Source organism: Hyaena hyaena, unplaced genomic scaffold (assembly GCF_003009895.1).
Source record: "Hyaena hyaena isolate Hyena2069 unplaced genomic scaffold, ASM300989v1 scaffold_269, whole genome shotgun sequence".
NCBI lineage: Eukaryota > Metazoa > Chordata > Mammalia > Carnivora > Hyaenidae > Hyaena > Hyaena hyaena.
The window spans coordinates 502,034-526,076 of record NW_024080896.1 but is presented as its reverse complement, the minus strand read 5'-3'; the positions used below and the strand labels follow the sequence as shown (position 1 = coordinate 526,076).

At 42.9% G+C, this 24,043-nt stretch overlaps 1 protein-coding gene across 1 annotated transcript in view; it reads left to right on the top strand.

Annotated features, from left to right (window-relative positions):
• Positions 1-19,623, top strand: part of HABP4 (hyaluronan binding protein 4) — a 40,934-nt gene extending 21,311 nt beyond the window's left edge. Inside the window, exons 5-8 of the mRNA XM_039245699.1 lie at positions 2,238-2,318; positions 13,430-13,601; positions 16,593-16,778; positions 18,241-19,623. Coding sequence (XP_039101630.1) covers positions 2,238-2,318; positions 13,430-13,601; positions 16,593-16,778; positions 18,241-18,297 — 496 coding nt within the window. The 3' untranslated portion in view covers positions 18,298-19,623. The remainder of the gene's footprint in view (positions 1-2,237; positions 2,319-13,429; positions 13,602-16,592; positions 16,779-18,240) is intronic.
• Positions 19,624-24,043: the final 4,420 nt, after the last annotated feature.

Sequence of the window (24,043 nt, the reverse complement as noted above, 5' to 3'; positions counted from 1 at the left end):
TGAAAGTATTTCTTCCTCTTCCATTTTTTAGAATATGAGAAAAGTATGTATAAATTCTTCTTTAAATATGTGGTAGAATTTACCTGTGAAACCATCTACTTCTGGAGTTTTTTGATTACTAACTCAATTTTGTTACTAGTAATTGGCCAGTTATAGATTTTTTTTTCTTCCTTATTCAGTCTTAAAAGATTGTATGTTTCTAGGAATTTATCCATTTATTCTAGTTGTCCAATTTTTTGGTGTGTAATTTTTTGTAATAGTCTCTTACAATTGTTTGTATTTCTGTGATGTCATTTTTAAATTCTCTTTCATTTGTGATTTTATTTATTTGAGTCCTCTTCCCTCCCCCTCCCCCCTTGATGAATCTGGCTAAAAGTTTATCAATTTTATTTGTCTTTTCAGAGAACTAGCTCGTAGTTTCATGGATCTTTTCACTGTGTTTTTAGGCTCTATTTCATTTATTTCTGCTCTGATCTTATTTCTTTTCTTCTACTCCTGTTGCGCTTTGTACCTCTTTTTCTAGTTCTTTTATGTGTAGTGTTAGATTGTTTGAGATTTTTTCTTGTTTTTTGAGATAGGCCTGGATCACTATAAATTCCCTCCTAGAACTGCTTTTGCTGTGTCCCAAAGATTTTGGGCCCTTGTGTTTTCATTTTATTTGTCTCAAGGTATTTTTTATTTTCTCTTTGATTTCTTTATTGACCCATTTGTTTTTTAGTAGCATGACACTTAGCATCCACATGTCTGTCTGTTTTTTCCCGTTTTATTCTTGTAATTTCTAGGTTTATATTGTTGTGATCAGAAAAGATGCTTGATATGATTTCAGTTTTTTAAATTTTTTGAGATCTGTTTTGTGGCCTAATGTGATTTATACTCGAGAATGTTCCATGGCATTTAAAAAGAATGTGTATTCTGTTGTTTGGGGATGGTTTGCTTTATATCTGTTAAGTCTGTCTGGTCTAATGTGTCTTTCAAAGCTACTGATTGATTTTCTGTCTGGATGATCTATCCATTAATGTAAGTGGGGTGTTAAAGTGTTGTACTATTACTTTTATCACTGTTGATTTCTCCCTTTAAGTCTTTTAACATCGCTTTTTGTTCAGGCGCTCCTATGTCAGATGCAGAGATATTTACAATTGTTACATTCTCTCCTTGGATCAATCTTTTTATCATTATGTAACACCCTTCTTTGTCTCTTGTTATGGTTTTGTTTTAAAGTCTATTTTGTCTGGGGCGCCTGAGTGGCTCAGTCGGTTAAGCGTCCGACTTCAGCTCAGGTCATGATCTCACGGTTCGTGGGTTTGAGCCCCACATCGAGCCCTATGCTGACAGCTCAGAGCCTGGAGCCTGCTTTGGATTTTGTGTCTCCCTCTCTCTCTGACCCTCCCCTGCTCATGCTGCCTCTCTCTCTCTCAGAAATAAAAATAAAACATTAAAGTAAATAAATAAATAAAGCCTATTTTGTCTGATATAAATATTGCCACCCCAGGTTTTTTTTTTTTTTTTTTTTGCTTCTGTTTGCATGGTAAATGTGTTTTCCATCTCTTCACTTTGTCCCTGTGTGTCTTTAGATGTGAGTGGGTCTTGCTTTATCTTTTAAGTCACCCTATGTCTTTTATTGGAGTATTTAGTCCATTTACATTTAAAGTAATTATTGATAGGAATGTATTACCATTTTTAAAATCATTTTCTGGTTGTGTTTTAATTTCTTTTCTGTTCCTTCTCTCTCTTCCCTTGTGATTTGATGACTTTCTTAATGTTATGTTTGGATTTCTTTCTCTTTATTTTTTGTGTCTATTATAGGCTTTTGGTTTGTGGGTACCGTGAGATTCATATGTAACATCTTGTGTATTTAGCAGTCTATGTTTGAACACGTTTTAAAAGCACAGGTTGAGAAATTGTATGGCCCCTGTTAATATTTGGAATTTCCTAAGACAGTAAGAATCTTAAATAATTGTTCTGGTCTTTTATAATCTGTTTTAACTTTAGATGCTATTCATAGAAAGTTCTATTTCTAAAAGTACTTTTAACATTTTTTAAGTAATTTCAGTGTATTAGTAATTTAGAACATTTTATCATTTTTATTTTGATGTGGGTTACCTGTATGAGTATATAATTTTTTTAATGAGATTTACTTAAGAAAAAGGACATTGGAATGTATTTTTTTCTCTCTTGAATATATAAAAGCATTGATGTGGACATATTGTGTGACTAGAGCAATTCTCACTGCTTTTCAGTGATGTGGAGCAGACCGCACCAATGGAAGAGACTACAGCGGAAGAGTCCCCGGGCCCCCTGGAGGAGGAATCTCCAGCCAAGTGAGTTGGTTGTTGTTGGTCTTAACTTTTCCCACGGGTTGTTGTTGGTCTTAACGATTTCTAAGAGAGCTTCACAGAACAGGAAGCTCAGCCTTTTGTTATATCACAGGTTGACCTTAATGTATTAATGAATAATCAAAGTAATTAATAATTCAAAGAATCTAATGAATGGTTATTAATGATAATTATAATGATAATGATAATTACTGAGTTAAATTTAAGTATCCCATGCAGTGCCCACAACCTCTTTCTGATGGGCAGCCTGTACTACAATGATTCTCCCTCTTGTCAGTACCCTCGTCTCTCGTTCCTCTATTCTGAGTCCATCCTCCCTCTTTTCTTCATGGAGCTTAGGCCCCTGGTTCACCTCTAGCATGCTTGCCCAGTCCTTAACCTCCCTTGCCCTTGGACTTCTGTTGTGCCTTGCTAGCAAAACCTGCCTCCTGGATGACCACTGGCTGTCTGCCTTCTCTTTGCCTGCCCCAGCAGCTGAGCACTGCCCACAGCAGAGCCGACAGGAGCCCCTGTAAATTGTTGGTCACGTGCATCCTGTCAGAAATGAGCCCAAAACACTGCCCAGCATTCCCTTTCTCTACTCACTCTTTCTCCCACCCTCTACAAAGACCAATTCCATCCTTCTTGACCCCTCGAAGCCCTGACACTGTCCCCACTCTCCCCTTCCCCCATCCTTCCCATACCACCTCTTTCACTTTCTGGACATAACTTTGCCTCCTATGTCACACAGAAATTGGGAGCCATCAGCTGGAAAGTTTATCATCTTCTCGCTCTTAAAGGTACACACCTACCTGTACCTGCACACCTCCTGCTTCCCTGCCTCGTGGTAAGAAAGAGGCGCCATCTCTCTTGCCACTTCTTCAGGCTTTGAATCCTATCTCCTGCTGACTGTGCGGAAACCTCACACCATCAATCAGCTCTTCCCTCGTGGGTCTGCTCACCTTCCTCCCAACTCCAGTCGTCATCAGCAGTTTAAATGTGCTCGGTGTCTCCTATTTTAAATTTTCTACTCTTGCCCCACATTCTCCTTTACCTGCCTTTTTTCAGGGTTATGTATATTCTTCCTTTACTTTCTGCCTCTCACTTATGCCTTGCTTCACTCCAGGTCTGGCTCTGTCCCCACTGCCCTTCAGAAACGGTCACCACATGTCTCCACACCTAATAGATATTTCCGTCTGCATCTTTCTTGACCTGTCAGAGCATTTGGCTTTATTGATTTCTTCTTAAGCTCTCCTTCCCTGGTTTCTGTGATGTCTGCACTCTTCTGGTTTTCTCACTGCCTCTCAGCTTCTCTGCACTCATTCTTATGTTTCTGATCTCTTAAAATGTTGAGTTCTTCAGGGCTCTGCCTTAGGCCCTCTTCTCTTTAGTGTCTTTTATAGGATCTCCCACACCCTGCATTCATGTATCGGGTTGTCATTCATGTATTGACTCCAGAGTGTATACCTCTGGCTCCCACCTTCCGCCTGGGCTGCAGTGTATGTTCTAGCTGCCAATTCTGGACACCTCCCCATGGATATCTCACATCTGCTCCACGTGTCCAGGAGAAGTGTGTCCTCATTAGGTGTTTCCATCTTGTGGAATAGCCCATTACCATCCATCCAGCTGCACAAACCAGAAACCTAGGAGTCATCCTTGAGACTTCCTTCCTCTTGACCCCCTACATTCCCCAAATCCAGTCTGTCACCCTGCCCTGGTGATTATACCTTCTCCTCTCCTCTTATCACCATCATCTCATCCCTTCTGTCACCACAACTCCTAAGGAGCTCCCTGCTTTCTCACCTTGGACCAGCCATTTGTGTACCATAGTGGCTTTCACACTGGCATTCTGATTGTCATGCCCCCACCCCTCATGTGAGACCCCCGGTGGCTTGCTGTTCTCTTCCTGTCCCTTGACCTGAACTTCACTGTCCTATGTGGTCTGTATCCTGCAGAGCCCTCAAGTGCAGCCACTCGTGTGCCTTCTTTAGGTTCACTACATGGACCTAATGTCATGTTCTCAAGGACCTTTCCCTCTGGCTCTGTTCCATACGTGCCAAAGAGCTTTGGCATGTGCTGTTGCCTTTTTTCTCCCATACCTCTCCTCCAAATTCCCTTTCCCCTTCACCAATTTAACTCTTACTCATCCCTCAACTGCCAAGAAGCAAGGTGTCCAGTGGTTAAGAGCACAGACCACGAGCCAGCATGTAGGTTTACATCTCAGCTCTGCTGCTTATTAGTTTGGGCAAGTTATTCTCCCTGTGCCAGTTTTCTTCATTTGTACAATGGGAAGAATAATAGTACCTATATCAGAGTTGTTATAAGGATTGGTTGGGTGTGTGGGGGGGGTGTCAGTCACAGAGTGGGGCCTGGCATGTAGTTAATGCTATATAAATATCTGCTGTTATTATTTTTCTTATTGCAAAAGTAAAATGCTGCAGTGATTGATAATTATGAAAGCTGTTAATTTACTGTTCAGAACGAGGAAATGTATTTAATTAAAGAAAGAAATTAATAATAGACAGTTAACTAAGGAAGTAGATTAACAGTTTATATGAATGTTGAGAAAGTGAGTTAACTAGATCCCTTTAGGAAAAATTATCTTTTTCGAGCCAATAAACTGTTTCTACAAATTCAGGTTATGTAAGGCAGAATAATAAATTACAGCATAACTCTAATTTATGGAATTGATTGAGGTACCCTCGCTTTCATAATATTAAATAGGCAAAATATTTCTTTCAGTCAGTTACTCTGAAAGACAAAATTCTAAATGGTTTGATGGCTGTCTCACTGTCTATAGTGCTCTAGCAGAGCTAGCTGGCAACCCTGCTCTCTCTCCTCTGCCTCCTACAGCGGACAGTGAGCATCTAGTTAGATCTACAGGAGCTGCACTGCTATGCAGCCACATGGCCAGACTCGTGGCCGCCCTGCTGTGACATTCTTGTATCTGCACAGCCCCGTCACACTTTAAAATTATCACTAAAATTCCTGGTAATACATTTACAGGTTTTTGATAATTTCGGAATTAGGTTTGAATTTGAGAAGTACATTTGATGATGGTGATGCTCTCCGATCTCCGCTTTATCTGCATGTTGATCTAACACTCAGGTTTGGGCACCCGGCCAAAATGTATACTCAGTGCGCTGCTCAGTTTTGAACTTCCTGATAGATTAATTTAATATACCCTCACTTACATTCAAACATACACCCCGAAGAATATATATTTTCCTCAGATTGGACACATTTTGTTTACAGTTATATGTGCTTTGCCCTTCCCTCCTTCCCCCTTTCATTATAGAAGTATTGCATGTTCCTTATCACGTGGTGTTCTCGTGTTGGAAGACGCTTGTGACAACTTCCCGGGAGTATTTTGTTACAAGACTATAAGAATAAATCTAACACTTACAGAGCATTTGTTGTGTGCCAGGAACTTGAAATGCTTCCATGGCTTAACTCCTCAATCCTTTGCTGCCCTTTAGTGAAGGAGGAGATACTGTTACTATCCTCATATGGAAACACAGAGGCTAAAGGGCTTGCTAAGTGGCCACTAGATGTTGTGGGACTGACATTCTCTTATCTGTAATGAATGGTAGGAATGGTTGACAGTGCCACATCCACTAGTTTGCTCTGAAGAACTGAATAGGGGAGAAGATGCTGGTTCTGTGAGCAGAGGAGGGGCTGCTAGGGTTGCTGAGGACTTCCCTATTCAGTAATATAGAATGACATTCCCTTCCTTCCTTAAAATAAAAAAGTCCTTATGAAAAGAGTGTTAAGGAAGCATCATTACAAAACACCTGCAATGAAATATTTTTCATTGTAATTAGTTTACAAGAATGTTTGCTTAGACAATGAAGATTGTCATGTGTTGAATTTTCTTAAAGCTGGGAAACACCTCTTTAAAATTTATATGGCAAATTTCTGAGGAGCTCAAAGTTTAGCATGAAATTCGCTTTCCTCTCAGTACTTGGAAGTAAGAGGTGTTACTTACATATTGGGTTCAATTTACTTGCCCTGGTTAAGTATTTAGTTGATAAAATTTTATTTCTAGAACCCAGTTTTTTTGGTTCCCTTGCACCCTTTCGTATATTGAGGTGAAAAGATATTGTCTGAATGGATATTTGGACAGTTGATGTTATGTATGTTTTCTGTGTCCACATCTTGACTATCCTCCATCTCCGTGCATTTTTCTGCCCTATTATTCCCTAAAGAGCACAGAGGTGGAGTCTGGGCTTTGGAGACAGAATGAATAGGTATGAAACCTGACTCTTTCATTTGTTAGCTGTATGACCTATGCCTCAATTTCCTTATCTATAAATTGGAGCTATTTTTTAGGTAATATTTTTATTTATTTCTGAGAGAGAGAGACAGCGTGAGCAGGAGAGGGTCAGAGAGTGAGGGAGACACAGAATCTGAAGGAGCCTCTAGGCTCTGAACTAGCTGTCAGCACAGAGCCCTCCGTCGGGCTCGAACCCACAAACCGAGAGATCATGACCTGAGCTGAAGTTGGGTGCTTACTGACTGAGCCACCCAGGTGCCCCTAAAATGGAGCTAACTTGTGGGATTAATTATCATGACCAAATTAATGTAAAGTGCTTTGAATAGCATCTGGCACCTAGGAAGCATACAGCAAATGCTACCATTATTGCCCCATGTATGTTTTAAATAAAGTAACAGTTGTTAAAACAATTCTATTTTTTCTATAATTTCACCCATATAGAAACAAGTGTATAACTATCAAATTTGCATATAGTATTATTCATGTTACAAGTCATAGATTAAGCCACCTTATATCTGTAAGCAGCTTTAATGGAAAATCATCTCCCAAGATTTTTGGTAGTAGACCAAGAACTGTGAAGGTCTTTGAATTAGTCACATTGGGGAGGGGTGCTGTTAAATTTGGAGGATGTAAATAGCAATTATAATGCTTTTATAACTGTTAGAAATATAATCACTTTCATCCCTCCTGGAACTGAGGGATTAATTATACATCTCTTCCTGTTGAAAATCCAGTCTTTGCTAAAACTGCCAGTAAAAACTGCATTTAGTGCCAATTCAAATAGGATAGAAATGGGATCTGCCTCACAGAACTTTCATTGAATGTGTTTCTTGTAATAATCTGTAGTCAATAGAGAATAAGGTTAAGGAGTCTATCCTTAGTGACTTTGCACTGCTCCCAACATGGTTTGTTGCAATGACAAATGGTAGAGGAGAATGTACAGGGGGCATCTATACGTACACTTGGGAATGGGGTGCCCCAAAGTGAACAGGGTCAGGGTGGTGATTTTCAAGGAGGGGGAATCACTTGCAGCAAATGCTCTCTTCTAAGATCTCCACTGTTTGCTTCACTTTGGGTGTCTATGTATTACTTAAAGACTACATTCTTTTAATATTTTTTTTAAATGTTGATTTTTGAGAGAGAGAGAGAGAAAGAGAGAATGAGAGGAGGGGCAGAGACAGAGGGAGACACAGAATCTGAAGCAGGCTCTAGGCTCTGAGCTGTCAGAACAGAACTGGATGTGTTGCTGGAACCCACCAACCGTGAGATCATGACTTGAGCCAAAGTCAGATGCTTAACCAACTGAGCCACTCAGGTGCCCCAAGACTACATTTTTAATATGCCTTATACTTTTCTGTTCTAGCCCTTCATGTTTATATATGATGTTCTTTAAGATAAGCAAACAGAAACATATGTTTGAAACATATGATACAGAAACATATGAAAGCATAGGATATCCATCTTTCTCTAACTGACTCATTTGACTCAACATAATACCTTCCAGTTCCATCCACATTGCTGTAAATGGCAAGATTTCATTTTTTCTCATTGCCAAGTGTAGTATTCCATTGTATATATAAACCATGTCTTCTTTAACCATTCATCAGTTCCATCTAAAGTTTTTTACAATTCCTTAAATATCTGGGCAGTTTGTCAGTTTCCCTGATTATCTCAAAATCTCTTTTTAAAACAACTTATTTGTTTGAATTAATATTGAAATATACTTCTCAAAAATATATGTCACTCACTGGATGTGAACTGTCTCAATAATACTGTTCTAAAAAGAGATGAGATATACAAATTTTTAGTATATACAGTTTTACAAGCTTTGACATCCATATACACTTATAAAACCATTACCACAATCAAAATAATGAGTGTATCCATCAACCCCAGTTTCCTTTATTCCTTTTGTAATCCTTCCTTCCTGCCCCTTTCCCCTAGGCAGCCAGTGATCTATTTTTTCTCACTAAACATTAGTTTGCAGTTGCTACAATTTTATATAAATGGAATCACACATGTATTCTTTTTTTGTCTGTGTTCTTTCACTCGAGTGTACTTCTTTTGAGATGCATCCATGTTGCTGCATGTATCAATAGTTTGCTTTTATTGAACAGTATTCCACTGTACAGATAGACTGCAGTTTCTTTATCTGTCTACATGATAGTCATTTGGGTTGTTTCCAGTTCTTGGTATTACAGATAAAATTGCTGTGAACATTTTTGGGTAGTATTTGTGGCATGTACATTTCCATGTCTCCCATGTAATGCCTAGGAGTGGAATGGTTGGACTATATGGCAGGTGTATATATAACTTTTTAAGAAACTGCCAAACTCTTTTCTGAAGTGGTTGTTCCAGTTTTTGTCATTTTTAGCCATTATGATAGATTCATATCTCACTGTGGTTTTAATTTACATTTCCCTGTTGACTAATGACGTTATTAAGCACCTTTTCACAGATTATCTGCCATCTGTATATCTTCTAATAAAGAGTGTTGAAATTGCCCATTTTATAACTATTTTCTTATTACTTTGTTTTGAGAGTTCTTGCAAGCCCTCTATCAGATACATGATTTTCCAATATTTTCTTCCATTCTGTAGCCTCTCTTTTCTTTCTCTTGACAGTGTCTTTTGAAGAGTATAGGTTTTTAATTTTGATAAAATCCACTTTATCAGTTTATTTTTCTTTTATTGATCTTGCTTTTGGCCTCAAATCTAAGAAATCTTTGCCCAATATAGTACCACAAAGATTTTCTTCTATAAGTTTAATAATTTGGCTTTTGTATTTAGGTCTGTGATCCATTTTGAGTTGATTTTTGTATACAGTGTGAGGTATGAACCAAAGTTCCCTTTTTTTCTTCTTGGTATATGTGTATCCAATTATTCCAGCACATGAAACACCATGGTTAAAAATCAGTTGCCCATTTATGTGTAGGCCTATTTCTGTACTTTATGTTCTGTTCCATTGGTCTGATTATATTACACTAATATTACACTATCTTGATTATTCTTAAGCTGCTCTTAATCTATGTGTTTTTTTTCTTTCCCTTGTAATTTATTTGTCTAAGAAACTGGGTCATATGTCCACAAAATGTTTCCCAGAGTCAGAATTTTACTCAGTGCCTCCCTGTGGGCAGTGGTATGCTGGTAAATACTCAACATCTGGCTCTCTAGGATGAAAAAGCCTGGATCTGTTGCACTTGGCTGGTTTTTGTGGTGTAAATTTTCCACCATGGCTGATTTAAAACTATCACTGTGTCATACTGAATGCAGAGTTGGGAAGAGATAAACAATAGTGTACTATTATGTAACATTTCCACTATACACATACATTAAGTATAATTAACCCCAAGAGCATGGATAAGGGTAAAGTATAGTGGAATAATTAGAGAATAATGAATTGTGATTATTACCCTTAATATAGCTAATTATAATTTATATAATTCAATTTTTAATAATAAATGAATTTAACAGCCAGCTCACAAAATTCCTAAAAATTGAACAACTGGCTGTGAGCCAGTTCGAACTGGTGCAAGTTAATTCCAACACCAGCAGTGTTGTAGAGTAGTTGAACAAAGTTCTCTGTCCCCTGCTTGGGGCGCCTGGGTGGCTCAGCTGGTTAGGCATCCAGCTCTTGATTTTGACTCAGGTCATGATCTCATGGTTTGTGGGATTGAGCCCCACATTGGGCCCCACACTGACATTACAGAGCTTGCTTGGGGTTCTGTCTCCCCCTCTCTCTCTGCCCCTCCCCACTCATACTTGCTCACTTTCTCTCTCCAAATAAATACAAAAATAAAGGAAAAACAACTTAAAAAAAGAGTCGGATGCTTAACCAACTAAGGCACCTGGGCACCCCACTAGCTTGATATTTTAAAGTCACTTTACAAGTATCCCTGTTTTGAATGGTCTGTGATTAAGTTTCTCTCCTGATTTCACTAATAGTTTTCATATCATTAACCTCTAACGTAGGACAGGTTACATTAGCCCTTCTGTGAAGGTATTCTAGATTTGATTCCCTTCCCACTCACCACCTAATTATTTTTTCTTATAAACTTTATTGAACTATAATTCCCATACTGTAAAATTCAGCCATTTAAACTGCACTATTCACTGGTTTAGGGTATATTACATAATACATATAACGTAAAAATCGCCATTTTAAGCTTTTTCAAGTGTGTAGTTTATTGGCATTAATTACATTCACATTGTGTGCAGCCATTACCACCATCCGTGTCCTGAGCATTTTCATCATCACAGACAGAAACTCTGTATCCATGAAACAATAAATCCCATTTCTCCCTCCCTTTAACTTCTGGTAACCTCTGTTCTTGTCTCTGTGAATTTGCCCGTTGTAGGCACCTCATATAAGCGGCATATATTTGTCCTTTTGTGTCTGGCTTCTTTCTTTCATTTTTATATACTATATTTGTGTATATATTGTATAATATATAAAAATATATTATCTCTTTTTTTGGTGGTAAAATACATGTAACATACAATTTACAATTTTAATCATTTTGAAGTGTACGGTGAAGTGACAGTGCATTTACAGTGTTATGCAACCATTGCCATTATCCAGTTCCAGAACACTTTCATCACTCTGTACCCATTTAGCGGTCATTCCCTGGCCACCCTGCCCCCAGCCCCTGGCCACCACTAATCTGCTGTTTGTCTCCATGAATTGGCCTTTTCTGGGTATTTCATATAAATGGAATCGTACATAAGCTTTGTGCCTGATTTATTTCATTTGGCATAATGTTTTCAAGGTTTATCCATATTGTAACATGTCTCAGTATTTCATTTCGTCTTACAGCCAAATAGTATTTCATAATTTTAAAGATACCATATTTTATCCACTCATCAGTTGATGGCCAGTCAAGCTGTTTCCATTCTTTCTCTATTGTGAACAATGCTGCTATAAACAGCATTATTGGGGGCACCTGGGTGGCTCAGTTGATTGAGCATCTGACTTTGGCTCAGGTCATGATCTCATAGTTCATGAGTTGGAGCCCCGCATTGGGGCTCACTGCTGTCAGCGCGGAGCCTGCTTCGGATCTTCTGTCCCCCTCGATCTCTGCCCCTCCCCCACTGGCTCGCTCGCGCGCTCTCTCTCTCTCTGTCTCTCCCTCCCTGTCTCTCTCTCAAAATAAATAAACTTAAAAAATAAAATAAACAGCGTTACTGAACTGCCATTTGTGGCAGTGCCATGGTGTTTTCACACAGACACATGATGTTGCTTTTCCTGGATATGCACCTTGGAGTGGTATTGCCAGGTCAGATGGCAACTTGTGTTTACATTTTTGAGGATTTGCCAGACTGTTTCGAGAGTGGCCACACCATTTCATATCCCCCCACCCCCAGCAATGTATGAGATTCCAGTCTTTCCACATCCTCCCCAGCACTTGTTCAGTGTATTTTTATTCTAATCATCCTACTGAGTATGGATGGGTATAAGTCATTGTGGTTTTCCTTTCCATTTCCCTGATGGCTAATGATATTGAACATCTTAGTGGCTATTTGTATATCATGTTTGGGAAAATGTCTATTCAGAGCCTTGCCTGTTATTCAGTTGAGTTATTTCTTTTCATTGAGTTGTAAGAGGCCTTTTTGTATGCAAGATATAAGTCCCTTATCAGATATATGATTTGCAAATATTTTCTCCCATTCTGTGGATGGGCTTTTTACTTTCTTGGTGGTACCAAGAAAGTAAAACTTTTGCAGCACAGAAGTTTTCAGAAGTTTTGGTGATGTCTAGTTTATCTCCTTTTTCTTTTAAGTTTATTTATTTTGAGAGAGAGAGAGAAAGCGTATGCTTACACAAGAGGGGAGGGGCAGAGAGAAGGAGAGACAGAATCCCAAGCAGACTCCACGACATTAGTGCAGAGCGCCATGCAGGCAGACTCATGAACTGTGAGATCATGACCTGAGCCAAGATCTTAGTCAGACGCTTAACTGACTGGTCCACCCAATCACCCATTTTTCTTTTGTTGCTTACACTTTTAGTGTCACATGTAAGAAACCACTGCCTAATCTAAGGTCATGAAGGTTTATGCCTGTGTCATCTTCTGAGGGGTTTACATTTCTAACTCTTATATTTATGGTGTGAGGTAGGGGTCCAACTTCCTTCTTTTGCACGTGGACATCCTGTTTTCCCAGCAGCATTTGTTGAAAAGACCATTCTCTCTCCTTTGAATTGTTTTTGGCACCAACTTGAAAAAAAATCAGTTGATTGTAAATGTGAGGATATCTTTCTGGGCTCTGAATTCTATTCCATTGGCCTATATATCTTCTCTATTCTTTTGAAATCTCATGAATTTAAAGAGCATATTTACACAAGTATGTATTTGTAACCCATGTTTTATAACTCCGTTCATGGTTGCCTATGTTTGTTTTGTTACAGTAGCTTCTCCATTTTCTTCTGTAATTATCTCACTTTGTGTGTAATGCCATCTAGGAAGTGAATGCCTGGCGGTCAAGTGTAATGCTAATAGGATTGGTGCAGTTCCCATTTTTCAAAGACCGCTTTGAAAACAGAAAGTGGGGCAGCTGGCCGACTCAGTTGGAGGGTGTGACTCCTGATTTGGGCCTTGTGAGTTCGAGCCCCACATTGGGCATAGAGATTACTTTAAAAAAGAAAAAAGAAAACACACAGGAAGTATCTTCAGTTGGCAGTGACAGCATAAAATGATTAAAATATGGAAGCTTGTGGTTCAGGGATTTTCTTACCTTATGTAAATATGAGATACAGTTCCATGATAGTATGCTAAACTAATAGTGATAACTTTTTCTTTGCGAAAGTAGACATTTTAGACACATCACAAACTTCTGCTTTTTCATAGAGTTCCTGAGTTGGAGTTAGAAGAGGAAACTCAAGTTCAAGAGATGACCCTGGATGAATGGAAAAATCTTCAAGAACAGACAAGACCAAAGCCTGAGTTTAACATCCGGAAACCTGAGTCTACTGTCCCTTCCAAAGCAGTGGTGATACACAAGTCCAAATATAGAGATGATGTAAGCATGACTTTCTTATCTAGAGGTAATCTTCGTTGTTACCTTACTGGAAACCAGGTGGACCCTTTCCACTTCTAGTGTGAAAATGGGACATTCGTAGTTGGCATTCTAGTTTCTACCTAAGTAATCAGATATGATGTGTGCCTAATTTTATCTGTGTCTATATTGTTCATAAAAATAGTTGAAACTTGGCCTATCGACACTTCATACAAAGCAGTTTCAGTGACAGTGCATCTTCTGCTCACCCCACAGCTGTGCTTTTACTGCACAAATACTGTACGTTAATTGCATTTCATTTTTGTCTCAAGAGAGGTAGTATCTCACGAACAGTGCTGTTTCAAGGGATTTCATGATTAGATTATTCTCAGCTCATGTTCTTAGTAAGAGCATTTTATCGATCATTTGAAACCTGTTGGGGTTCTGTGCTGTGTCACTGCAGCAGTTCTGTCCCCGCCTCATAAGTGCTGGCACCCGGGAGGAGCCCCTGAGACAGTGTGGCCGCCTGGTCACACCCTGCTGCCGCAGCCAGGATTGCTCACACTGTTCCTCCCTCCTGTGAGGGCCTTGCTTTTCATGCTCTGTGTTCAGCCCTTTTCCGGAAGCCTTGGCTTTGAAAACATCTCCCAGCATATATTGATGCAGATGGTCAGTGAGTCATGTAATCGCATTCTGTTTAAGTTACTGAACTTAGGGGTGCCCTGAACATTCTTGTTTTAAACTTTAGGATTCATGTCATTCAGTCACAGCTCTTTATCTTGATACACGTCTCTGTGTCAATGATGGTGGTGGCTACACTCTTCCTTCCTGCTGGAGATTATACACTGACTTTCCGTTTGACACCGTGTTGCTTTGTCTGTATTTCTGTTGACACTTTGATTAGTTGTGTTCTTTGAATGAATACTTTCCTCAGAGGGTCATTTATAATACAGGATGCCTTACCGCCTCCAGTCTCTTCCAGGCCTTACTAAGTAAGACGTTTGGAGCCACTCCACTAGCTGTTATACACAGGCAGCCTGGAGGCAAGAGCCTTCTTCTCTTGGAAGTCTCTGTGAGGTATTCCTTCAAGTCCATCAGCTAACTCGGTTGGCTCTTTTCCTATTCACTTATGTTCTTTTTTGTTCTGGGCCATTGTAAATAAAGCTTTTCCTAAAACAAATGTGCTGTCAGGATGTGAAATGTGCAGCTGACATGTTAGGTAAAAATAGCAGCTGTTTTTCCTGCATCCACACCAGATTCATCCTCCCTGGCTCCAGAGAGAGGTCTCCTGGAATATCTGAAGCAACTGGGTTAGCTGAGTCATCCAGCTTGGTCTCCACGAAGCACATGTCTTTGGTCTCTTGTTAAGGTTACAGCATTGAAGGTTTTAGCCAGGAATTGTTCTGAAAGCAACAAAAGCCAAATCTTAGGGTCACTGATTTACTTTGTTCTGGGCATCCTAAGAGACAAAACACTGGAGTAATGCCTCGTGTTTGCAAAGTTCAGACCATTGGCAGCCTGTGAATGAGCCGGATCCTTTCAAGAAAGCACATTCAGTATTGTCCCAGGCACTGCAGCCCCAACTCCTGCATGGCCCTCCTCCCCACCCCTGCACGGCTGCCCCCACTCCACACACTGAGAGCCTGCAGTTTTCTGAAGCAGGTGGTAGGCTATTACTTGGCCTCTTACTGGTTTTTTGTGTCTGTCTTTTTACCAGAGTGTCAGTGCTCCTGAATCATTCTTTCCTTCACCTTTTTAGCTTTTTAAGCCTCTGCTTTACTTTAATGCAGCTTTGAAGACAACACAAATGTTAAACATGAACCCTGTAATGAACAGATGGCCTAAAGGAGTTGATATGTTCAGGGAAACTTGATTCCATTTCCTGGACAAGTTGTGGTAGGAATGTTTAGCATTGTAGCACTTAAGAGATTCTCATCCAAGATCATTGGCAGATTTTATGTAGATTTATGTTTTACTCAAAAGTGAGAGGGTTTTTTTAATCTATTATTAGGAATTGAAGCCAAATCAAATTTGGAACAAGATTTATTTAATATAGTCTTCTTTTAACAAGAAACAGAACTTATTTGACCTCTTATATAATAAAATGTAATTTCTTAAAGCATTTTGGCCAAAATAGTTCTTAAAAAGCAGCCTGAATTCTTTCTGCAGGAATTGTCAGATAACCATATTCTGTTGTTTTACTATTTTCCTAGATTTTGAGTCAGAATTGTTTATTGTAAATCATGCAGTTTTTAACATATGGTATTTGTACAGTCAGCACCCACATTGAAGTGAGTTTTTCCATCAAGTTCTATTCTAGGAAGGTGATATTTCCTTATTTATCAAAGTAGCATTTGTGAACAAATAAAAGGCAGAAATTAAAATGTTTTAATCTCAGCAAAATACATTTAGATATAAAAAATACATATAGAGGGGCACCTGAGTGGCTCAGTCAGTTAAGCTTCAGACTTCAGCTCAGGTCATGATCTTGCAGCTCGTGGGTTCGAGACCCACATGGGGCTCTGTGCTGACAGCTAGCTCAGAGCCTGGAGCCTGTTTCAGATTCTGTGTCTCCCTCTCTCTCTGACCCTCCCCTGCTCACACTGTCTCTCTCAGAAATAAATAAAACATTAAAAAAATGTTTAAATATATATATACATATATATATAGATTGCTGTTAGGCATGTCCAATCTTACATCTTAACCTGCCAAACTGGCAGAAACTTGGGTGTCACTTGAGTTAATAGTAAGTTGAGAGATGCTTGGATTAAGACGGTGAGTATGAGAACATGTGGCTGGGAAACGTGCAGAACCCCCAGAGCTGCGGGGTCCCTACCTCTGCCTTGCCCTGTAGCCCAGTGTCGACAGCACGTCAGGGAGAGCCACTGTCCCGCCGTAATGCCATATCGGCTCCCTGGCGGCATAGCGCTTGGACACCAAGCGAGTGAGTGTCCATGGAGACGTGTGTGTGTGTGAGAGGGTGAGAGAGAGATATATGCTGTAACTGTGTTTCAGATGGTAAAGGATGACTATGAAGATGATGCCCACGTTTTCCGGAAAGCAGCCAATGACATCACATCCCAGCTGGAGATTAATTTCGGTAACCTCCCTCGTCCTGGGCGTGGAGCCAGAGGTGGCACACGGGGAGGCCGGGGAAGGATCAGAAGGGCAGAGAACTACGGACCCAGAGCAGAAGTGGTGGTGAGTGTGAGTACTCTGTGCCCTGGACAGTTTTCTGCAGGAGGTGAGAGGATGAGGGGGCCCCAGGCTATGCCACTGGGAGGCCCGTTAGGGTCTACTGTCCTTTCCTGTGTCTAGAGTGGGTCTGGCATCCCAGTGTTCAGAACAGTGAGGTCAGCAGCATGGACACAGTTGGATACAGACCATTCGGTGGCCCTGGCCTCCTTGGTTACCAAGGAGATCTACTGTCTGCCGTGAATGCACTCTCAGAACTAGAAAACTCACTCATCTGCATTAGACAAGATGCCCAGGCTTGGGATCCTATCAGATCACCTGACGGTTCCTAACTGTGATCCGATGGTGCTTTCAGGGGAGACAGGACCCTTCCTAAGGATTCAGGGCCTCCGTGACCTCCCCGGGTTCACCTTGTCACCTTAGACCATTCTTCCCTGCTCCTCAGCCAGCCCTTCTCTACCTCTAGTTCTTCACACAAGCATGTTTCTGACCCCACGGGGCATTTGCACCTGGTAGTCCTTCTACCCATTTGCTTGCTCACCTACAGTAGATCCTCTGACCTCGCTTCCTCAGAGAACTTTGGTCACATTTCCTTCCAGATCAGGTCAGAGTCCTTGAGCAAAGAATTTTCTTTTTCTTTGAAGCATTGTCTTCATTTGTAATTGTATTCTCACCGGTGTGATTATTGACCAGTGTCTGTTGTCTCTACAGTGGATGGCACAAACCATGTCTACTTTTGCTCATTATTGGTTTCCCCAGTGCCCAGCACAATTTAAGGATATAGTAGGCACTTCATAAATGTTTTATGAACAGACACAAGCATACTGTTCTCTCCCAGCTCAGACCTGCCCTCAGGGCCCCTCCCCTTCACCGTCAGGTTGCACTGTTTCAGGATCCATATTCTCTTTGCCCATTCACTGAGGTTTATCTCTGGAAGAACTTTCTCTTCTAGAAAACCTTACCTAACCGTGATATGCACTCAGCCACCAAATAGCAGTAGGTGCCCCTCCTGTGGGCCATTCATAAGCCATCTGTTGCTGAAGTTACCAGGCTATGACTTTCTCAGGGCTTCTTCCCTAACCCCAGGGAATCTCAGGGCAGGCAGGAACTGCCTTTAACCAACCTTGTATCTTCGTATGGTAAATAGTCTAAGTCATGTTTATTGGATGACAGAGGTGCCAGATACAAAAAGGGTCACTCGGTCAGGATTTGTGGGAGGAAGGGAGGGAGGCAGTCAGTGCCGGCCGTTTTGCAGGGGGGACAAGAGCGAGTCTGAGAAGGGACCCTTCCGTGTCCCCCTCTCTGTGTCTCTTCCCACTGGGGCCCTGCCTTTCCCCACAGTGTTTGGGCTGCACCCACTGTCAGCACCTGCCTGGGTGAGAGCAGGCACGTGTTTCTCAGAGGGCTCTGCCCAAGTGGCAATGGCTAAAGTGAATGTTGGTTTAAAAACTTTTCTTTTCTTCTTTAGACACAAGACATTGCTCCCAACCCGGATGACCCTGAGGACTTTCCTGCTCTGGCCTGAGAGAGCCCTGTTTCCCTAGCAACCTAGAACAGCATTGGCATACCTATGAAGAGACTTTTCTTGCTGTGGGGAAGAGAGTCGGACTCTAAGAACAATAGATGTTGCTTTTTCCTGTGTAGTGTGAATACGTTACACTTTTTTGGTCTGGGGGCTGTGAGGTAGGGATTTCTCCAGATTCAAGGCAGCAGTTCCGGTTGGGGGCTTAGTCTGGCACTTTCACAAGAAGGTGGAGAATGGTGATTATTTTTTTATTTAAGTAATTCCAAATGAAGTTCAGAAATAATGTTTAAAATATGTACATAGAGATTGTATTGAATCCTCCACAAAAACCTGGAGAGTAAAGATGTAAAATAGAATCTACTGAGACTACTTCATAAGGTGTATAAATGGGAAGGCTGTGTGCTTTAGTATTAGAGCAGATACCTGTAACAGCAACCATTAATGCAGTCACAGCCTAGTTTCCAGAGATTGAGGAAGTAAAATACACCTGTACTTCTGTTTACTTGTAAATGTTACAGTCTCCTGGGAGTTTTTGAGTTCTGGTTTTCATTTAACCAATCATTTTAAGCAGCTGGTGTGCAGCCATTGGCTACCACTCTGTGACAGAGAATTAGGAAAAGTGTTTTTTTTTTTAATGGTGATTTAAACTACCTCGTGGTTTCTGGGTGTATGTACACACATACACGCACGCTTAGTATAAATGTGTATATTTAGTGTTTGGGTGGTTTTTAGGATGAGTATTAAGCATATGATTTTTAAAATCATATTATTTAATCCATCAATCAAGTGAAAGGGGGTCCAGGCAAAAGAGTGTTACACCTTACCACCATATCCTTTTCTCCCTCAAAACTAATATCTGAATTCAGTGCCCATGTACAGATGCCCTCTGTCCTTGGCCTGGCAAGACTTGTAAATAGTATTTATTGAACACTGCGTGCAGTTTTTCTCACCTAGCCCATACACCAGTTTGAGTTCCTATTTCTTGCCTTTGGCGAATGCTTGGGGTTGGGGGCTACCTCGGTTTTCAGTAACTTGCCAAGTCCTGCCTTGCGCAGCAGAGTAAGTCTGCCGGAGCCCGCACTTGGCTGAGCACCCAGGGCAAGGACTGGGGTGGAGGCAGCTGTAAGCTGCGGGCAGCTGGGGTGATGCGTTCTCCACTTGACCGCAGAAACTGAAGATAACCTTTGCTTGTTGTCACAGTTAATATGCCTCTTTTGGAATCTGAACTTGGTCCCGGGATCTGTGCTTCTTCCCGCTTTGCTATACTGTTTAAGACGGCTCTGAACTTGAACCCAAGTGTAAATAAAGGTTGGTATTCCCTCCTAACTGTGTATAGAAAGCTGAGTCCTTTTGGTCACTTTCAGGTTAAGAGAAAAGAACATGGAAAAAAGCCCAGTAGAAGCAATCAGCTGAACCTTCCCCGCCCCCTCCCCGAGCCATGTGACAGACAGTTAAGGACCTTTGCTATGGGTGACTGTCCACCCTTGGTCTCTTATTATTAAATTAATATCTGAATATGAAGATATATTAACTGGTTGTTTTATTCCCTTTTCCTGGAAAGGACATAGTGAGTGGGAGTGACTTGATATAAGTCAAGTCTCAGGAGAGTGAATGTCAGTTTCAGCCATATGATTAGCTGGTACAGCGTGAGGCTGTGTCCTTCCTCAGCAGGCTTGATGCTGTGACGTGAAGTTACCCTGCCTGCCTTGGCTCTGAGATGGGCCCTTTCAAGAAAATTCCCTAGTGTTGTAAATAATGCCCGAAAAGCCCATAACACTGGATTTAATACTGTGTCTGCAAATACAGCATCCTTCCCAGATGTACTGAAGATTCCTGTACCATGGAACAGTCTTGGGTCCTGTGGTTGGAAACCATTCTGGGGGACAGGATACAGTTTCTGAACCTGCAGAAGGCTTTGTTTGCTCACCAGGACTACCTCTTGCCAGCTGGTGGGGCAGATGGATGTTGGGTTTGGGTCCTGTGGTTGTCCACAGTCCAGTGCCCCAGGGAAGACCAAGCAGAAACGAAGAGCAGGGGAAATCTCTACCATGTCGTAGGGAAAATCAGAGCAGAAAGGAGGATTGTGTTGGGATGTAAGGCAAGGCCTTCCTGATCCAAGTCCCCCTACTACACTCTTGAGGTGGGTGTAGACCTGTTTCTAATAAGCAACTTAACACTGAGCAAATTCATCCCACAGAAGAAAACTAATGTGTCAGGCCCCAAGACTCTTGAAAAGCAGAGGTCAAGCATGTTTGAATTCCAAGGTCCGGTGTGCCAGCCCCACCCTGGGGGGACAGCAGTTGAAGATGTGATGGGGGGAGTAGTCCCAGGGCCGGGAGGTGGGGGAGTGTCACAGAGGGCTTTCGCCCCTGAAGGGAGCAGGGGTTGGCACCCAGCCTCAACTGGAAGAAAACCTAAGCTGCTTATCTGACAAGGTCAGGGAAGAGGTGGACTCCCGACAGGGGCTACCGCCAGGGAATCGCCCCAGGAAGGTTAAAGTCATGCATTGGATGTTTCTAACGTCTGGCCAGGCTACTTGAGAAGCTGTACATCCTTCGCCTAATGTTGCTGATAAGCATTTGACGTCTTCACCCCATGCAAGGCAAGCCCCTCAGAGCCCGAGAGGCCTCAAGGGGGACCCGCACTTCTAGTGCTGGGTCACCAGTTCAGGGCTTTTCCTCCCTGTTGGCTAGGTCCTCCGGGCCACTTCAGTGCACAGCCACTTCACAGGTGAAGGCATGGTTTTTCTTTTGAGACAGTACCGTGTGGTGCTGGAAAGTCCTATGGAGCTACTGGATCTGGGTCTCAAGCTGGGAAAGGTCAGCCCTCTTCTGAGCTATTCAGGAGCCCGCTGCCAACGCAGGTGGGGCTGCCCTCCCCTCCACATGGCGTCACCCAGCCGGATGAGCATAGTTTCACTGTGAGAGATGATCTGCCCATCTCCTTTCACGGCTGCTGTGTCTCAGCCTCTACAAGGCTCACGGTCCATGCAAACAGCCACCCAGGATCCGCCCTCCTCTCCAGATCCTCCAACATCAGCCTGAGGTCAGTGCCTGTGACATGTCCCTCCTGTGTGAGGCTTTGCCTGGCTCTGACCCAGAGGGGTATTTATGTGGTAAAGAGAATGAGAAAGGGAAAAAGGTATTTTAAAAACATCTTTATTGTAGGGGTGCCTGACTGGCTCAATTGGTAGAGGATGCAAATCTTGATCTCAGGGTTGTGAGTTCGATGCCCATGTTCAGTGTAGGATTACTTAAAAATAAAGTCTTAGAAAAAAATATATATTGTAAAACAATATGGATACAATCGCAAATTTCCTTGTAACACCACCTAAGAAACTGATTTTCCAGAAGCCTGTCCAGTGCCCATGCCAACCACAGCCTCCCCCTCCACTGTCCCAACTTAGTCCCAAGGGCCATCCCTAACATTAAGGCTTTGCCCTTCATTTGGATCTGCAGGCTCCCCTCCCAGCCTTGGTGCAGAGCCTAGCGGCGTGAGGAGCGGGGCATGCCAGGGTGGCTGCTGTCTGCGGTCTTGCAACTGTCTCACGCTTTCCAGGCAGGGAGTGGGAAGGACAGTCTTGGTCGTCTTGGTCCCCAGCTGGCGCCTGATGAGATGAGGCCGAAACCAGATCCAGCCCTCCAGCCCGGCGTTCCTTCCACACTCCAATTACTAGTGCCCCCGGCAGAACTGCCAGGAGTGGGGCAGGGAAAGGCCAGAGGACACAGGCTCCTCTGCATGGGGCCAACGGGGCCGCGGTGAGTCCCTGCTGCGTTGCCGAGCGGCAAGTCACATGGTGACCACACACAGCAGTAGCATAAGTGAGTCCCTCTTGAACACGTTCTCCTGAAAACACGATGGGATTAGAAGTGTTCTTAGAGGGGCGCCTGGGTGGCTCAGTCGGTTAAGTGCTGACTTTGGCTCAGGTCATGATTTCATGGTTCGTGGGGTAGAGCCTCAAGTCTGGCTCTGTGCTGACAGCTCTGAGCCTGGAGCCTGCCTCAGATTCTCCTTTTGTCTCTCTGCCCCTCCTCTGCTCGCTCGCTCGCTCTCTCTCAAAATAAACATAAAAAAAAAAAAAGGTGTTCTTAGCTTTATTAGGTCTTCTGCACAGGTGGAGATGGCACAACTTGAGAGGCCACAGGATTAGGTTCAAGGTCACCAGTGAGGCACTGGTGGAGATGAACAGATGTTTGGTCCTACAGGGTCCAGCGGCTCCTTATACCTCTCCTGGGCCCAGGCTGCCTCTGCCCATCTCCCGAATGCTCTGGAAAGCCGTTTCCTCGGCCACAAGGCTTCTTGTGACTCAAGGTGATGGAATTTTCCCAACCAAACCACAGTGCCTTCTAAGCATTGTTACTTTGCAAAAATGTGGCCTGATTTCAGAGGGCCGACATGGGAGCACAAAGTCATCTGTAAGTGGGAATGCCTGTCAGGTGAGAATGGAGTGGTGTCAAGGCGCACATCAGTCTCCAGGGCTCAGACACTGAGGTTAGAAAGAACTTGCCTTGAGAACAGCCACCCCACCAGGGGCACTGAGAACATCTCCACCCCCTTGTGTGCACCGCCTGACCCAGGGGAGCTCACCCGCACGGATACAGCCGCACGGCCGTGTTAGGGGCCCTGGCCTGCACTCCACCTGTCCAGATACTGGCAGCATCCAAGCAACAGGGAGGAAAACTACTAAAGCATCAAAGTAAGTCCTACATTCTCAGCAATGCAAAATGATCAGCACCAGCGTGTTTGGTGGTGAGGGAAAGCGAGGGGAGAGCGACCAGGGTCGCTGGAGGAGTTTTCAGTAAAGCAAGGCGGATAGAAAGGAAGCAGAAGTGTGGAGGCCGTTCGGCCTAAGGCGAGAAGTGGGGACCCCTACCCTGGCTGCATCCCAGCCCAGGGACCCGTGCCCAGGGCGGAAAGACAGGCCTCAGGGATTTTCACCAAGGATCTGTGGATGCCCAGCGTGGGGCCTTGGAATGACTGGTGAATGGGCTCCGGAGCAGGACACGTGAGGGAGTGCCCTTCGCACTGCATCTGTATGAGCAGCGCCCCTGGAGTTGAAAGCTGCACAGCTGGGCCTGCCCATGAACTCTTCAAAAGTTCTGCATTAACTTTTCTGGGGAGACAAACCAGCTTCCACCAAGTCAGTCACAGGGGCCCCTAATGGAAGAAACCAAGGGACACTACTTACTGGGGATCTGCTACCAGAGAGGGTCCTAGCCTGGTCTCTTCCCATCCCAGTCAGTCCTCCAGGGCATCTACTGGTAGGCCCAGCTCTGGCCTGAGGGCTGAACCCTCAACAAACACCCAGTGGAAGAAGATACCCACTTGCTGAGGCTAAGGCACATGCTTGAGGAAACAGGCTTAAATTGCACCTGGAGAGAGCTTCTGTTGGTGAGCACTGTGCGGTCCGAGAGAAATCTGGGGAGGTCTAGTCTTTGCGGATCCCAAGCCAGATTAAAAGCTGGCCTAGAAAGTTATACCTCGAGACAGCCAACTATCACTGGAAAGGGAGAAAACGGACAGAGTTGTACTTATGACACCAGAACCTGCCTTAGGGGGTCACTGGATGTGACAAGGAATGGTTCAATATGGCATCTGGAGAAAAGACTCCATGGTGCACACTGTAAACTCCTTAGTTAACTGCAAGGCAGATCTGGGGGTGGCCACAGCAGGATCACCCTGAACAACACAAGTGGTCCATGGGGCTGGAGTCAGGACCCTGCTCTGTCCTGGCCTGTTGAAGAGC